Genomic DNA, 4,151 nt, shown 5'->3' on the forward strand with positions numbered 1-4,151 from the left:
ATAGGGCGCACGCCTGTAATCCCAGCTACTCAGGAGGCTGAGGCAGGAGAATTGCCTGAACCCAGGAGGCGGAGGTTGCGGTGAGCTGAGATTGGGCCATTGCACTCCAGCCTGGGAAACAAGAGCGAAACTCCGTCTCAAAAAAAAAAAAAAGAAAGATATACAATAATTCCTCCCCATGCCAATAATTTGCTTCCCTATTTCTGACAGATTCCAAATTACTGTGCTCAGTAACAGCAGTCTAGATTAAGGTTAAGAACACTAATCTCAAGTATGCCTTGTGATCAATCACACTGTGTAATGAATCCTGGCATTATGCTAACCTGTGTATATTACTGAAAAACATTTTAAGTACTGCATATTCTATTTAGTGAGCTCTCAGAGGGATGCTAAATGTTTTTGTTTTATGTTTGTAACTAGAGCCTTGAATGATATTTTTTGGACCATGATAAGACTAGATGTGAAGAGGTGACCATATTCACGTATTCTCAAGCAGAATAAATATTTCTATAGGCTCTTGCTGCTACAGGAATAAAAATGAATACTAAAAATCTTAGCTATTTCTGCCACAAGCCTATAAAGACCCAATGTCTACTATATAATATACCTGAACATCTCTCCAATAAACACTAAAATAAGAGTACCTCTATTAAGAGCCATACGGCATAGCTTTTTCTGATCTCCAAAATAATAAGGCTTTGCTAAAGAAATTTTTATCCCTGGAGCCTAAAAGACTATTTTCCTTTTAAATTAAAACATCAATTCCACAGTTAACTTCCCCCACAATAATGAGGACGAAGGATTAGTTAAAATGCAATACTCCATTAAATTAGTTCTATTATTGTTTCATGAAACATATCTAAGGCTTAGTATGTTTACTATAAATATATAAAGGTGTGCCAAAACCTGTTCACTATGGTGAATACTTTCTGATCAATATTTAGAGGTGTTGGGTCTCCATAGGACAACCTCAGTCTTTCTGGGTCCCTTATCAAGATATTCCCTGATAACCAATTATTAGGAGGGTATACTTCTTTGACTAAACCATGCTTTTGGTTCAAAACCATCAACTATGTAATAAACTGTCTCGAAATCAAATTATACTGAGAGAATGTGCAAAGATTACAGCAAGTTAAAGCTTCATAGATATTGTACAAAGTTAAAATGAGGGGTTGATAAATGGTCTGTAAAGTTTTCTTTCACCTCTCCTTAAGTCTGTATCGAAAGATTAACGGAAATCTCTTGTTCTAACTGTAAGAGGCAAAAGAAAAAGCCATTTCTGCAAGTCCAGATGTGATTCTATCACTCATGTGAAGAACAGTGTAGAAATACTGTGAAGTATGCATTAAAGTCCAATTCTTTGCAAAAGTTCAAGACAAATCATTTTTTCTATCATTAAGAGATATTTTTAATTCTTAAGCTATTGTGACATCAGGAAAAGTACCTTCCTTGTGCTTTGATAACTACTGATGAAAAATCAGGACTGCAATAAAACCCAGTGATTAGGAGCTTAGACTGTGGAGTCAGAATGCCTAGATTTAAATCCTGACTCTGTAATTTAGAAAGCTCTGGGACTTCAGACAAGCCATGTAATTTCCCTGTACCTTAATTTCCTTATCCTTAAAATGGATATAATAACCTATCTCACAGTACTGTAGTGAGGATTAAGAAAGTTTGTATGAACCAAGAGTTTAGGAGATGATCTGACATTCATAATGTATTAGTTGCTATTACTATTATGCAATATACACTTAAAAAAAATGAAAACCAACTATTAAAAGTAACATAACTTATTTACTAAACTTAGAAATTAAAGGCAAAAGATTCATAAAATAGAAAACTGGGCAGATACTTTTCCAAACAAACTATGATTAAAACAAATTTCTTATTTAAAATGTTTTGCAGTGAGCTCAAAATAATATGAAAGGTAACTCTTCTAATACATATCTTTAAATGCCAGCATCACACTTTGTTACCCCAAATTTTTGTGAGTTCTAAAGGCTTTGGACAGAGTTCCCATCTTACCTTCCAGCTCGACCTTTCCTCTGTTTGGCATTAGCTTGACTAACCCACTCAGCGGACATGGTACTGATATTGTTCTGAGTATCAAAATGTGTCTCTTTTATTTTTCCTCCATCTATCACATAAACGACATCATCTATGGTAATGCTGTTTGGAAAAGAGATATATAAAATGTTAAAAAAAAAAAACACGTCAAAAGCACTGTTAACCTATAAAGAACCTATAGATAGGGATTTCAGAGCATTTTTAAAATTGCATCAAATGATTTTAGCCATTCATGATTTTCACTACTCTTCACACTCACATATACCAATGTGACAGGGATCGAGTACCTAACAGTAGGCAGTGTCAGGCACTGTTTAAGTGACAGCGCAGTATTAGTTCTTCAGATCATTATACTAAAGTCTTACTTTCCTACAGCCAAATATCACAGGTTGCCTCATACCTAGCTCTATGGGATCCCCAATGGCATGGTTTAATGTAAGCTTCCATAAAACAATCTGTTTCAGACCGGACGCGGTGGCTCATGCCTATAATCCTAGGACTTTGGGAGGCTGAGGATGGTGGATCACGAGGTCAGGAGTTTGAGACCAGCCTGGCAAAGATGGTGAAACCCTGTCTCTACGAAAAATACAAAAATTAGCCGGGCGCAGTGGGAGGTGCCTGTAATCCCAGCAACTTGGTAGGCTGAGACAGGAGAATTGCTTGAACTCAGAAGGTGGAGGTTGTAGTGAGCCGAGATCGCACCACTGCACTACAGCCTGGGTGACAGAGCAAGACTGGGTCTCGAAAAAACAAAACAAAACAATCTGTTTCAGTGATCAAGCTATGTCTTAGTACCTCTAAGAGAATACAAGAAAATTTAAGGGCTAATGTAACTAATTACCAAATACTACCCCCAACCAGAATCAGGCAAAAGGATATTTACCTTAGTTCCCATGCTTCTTTAGGAAAACTTAAAACCCAACACTTAAAATGTTATTTCTGAGCTAGCATTACTATATGTTACCAAAAAAAAAAAAAAAAAAAAAAAAAAACCCCACAAAACTGGCCACGCATGGTGACTCATGCGTGTAATCCCAGCACTTTGGGAGGCTGAGGCAGTAGGATTGTTTTGAGCCCAGGAGTTAGAGATCAGCCTGGGCAACAAAGTGAGATGCCATCTCTACAAAAAATTTTTAAAAATCAGCCAGGTATGGTGGCACAAGCCTATAGTCCAAGCTACATGGGAGGCTGAGGTGGAAGGATCACTTGAGCTGAGGAGGTCAAGGCTGCAGTGAGTCATGATCATGCCGCTGCACTCCAGCATGGGTGACAGAATGAGACCTTGTCTCAAAAAAGCCCACAAAAAATAAAACTATGCTCACTGCCATAAAAAAGGCTTATTTTAAATAAATTACAAGGTATCTGACATAGAAAAAAGATTAAGGTATGTAAATGCTTTGTAGTGTTTAAAACTTATATAATTATCAGTATTTGATATTTAAAACTATTTTTACCTGGTCTCTGCAATGTTGGTAGCAATTACTATTTTCCGAACACCAGGAGGGGTTCTTTTAAACACCTATAAAAATAAATACACCAGAATCACAAAAATACACTAATTTCTAATACATTATTTCTGTAATTAGAGGAATTACTTCACTGTTCATTTTTAGCATTCTATGTTCATTCACTGACACATCTAATGTTTATCAATGTATTTATAAAGTATAGATCATTTTGAATACTACAAAATACTCTCTTGGTAAACCAAACTAAATCTTCCACAGATGTCACAATCTTATTACAAATAACATTTCCAATGAGGTATCATTATTTAAATTTACAGCAGTTTTTTAACAAAAGTTGGAGGTTATAAAGTAGAGGGAGGGATATTTATGTTAAGGACAAGAATTATGAAATCAAACCTCCATGGGGAAGAATACTGAACAATCAGGCAGATGTCCAACCCACTAGAATAAATGCCAACTGTGCAGCTGTACCAACCACTGTGTACTAGCTTGAGATCAGACTGGAGTAAAAAAGAATTATTTTTAAACGGGGAATTCTACAAATACTATCCTACAACCCCGACAATGTCACTAAAGTAGAAAGATAGGTAATCAAGGACCACTGGCAATAATGGA

The 4,151-nt window shown here is 36.3% G+C and overlaps 1 protein-coding gene across 1 annotated transcript in view; it reads right to left on the minus strand.

Moving 5' to 3' along the window:
- DHX36 (DEAH-box helicase 36) overlaps positions 1 to 4,151 on the minus strand; it is a 48,794-nt gene that overhangs the window by 14,956 nt on the left and 29,687 nt on the right. The window contains 2 exon segments of the mRNA XM_017522904.2: positions 1,990 to 2,169; positions 3,522 to 3,586. Coding sequence (XP_017378393.1) covers positions 1,990 to 2,169; positions 3,522 to 3,586 — 245 coding nt within the window.

The sequence above is a fragment of the Cebus imitator genome, unplaced genomic scaffold (genome assembly GCF_001604975.1).
Source record: "Cebus imitator isolate Cc_AM_T3 unplaced genomic scaffold, Cebus_imitator-1.0 Scaffold25, whole genome shotgun sequence".
Lineage (NCBI taxonomy): Eukaryota > Metazoa > Chordata > Mammalia > Primates > Cebidae > Cebus > Cebus imitator.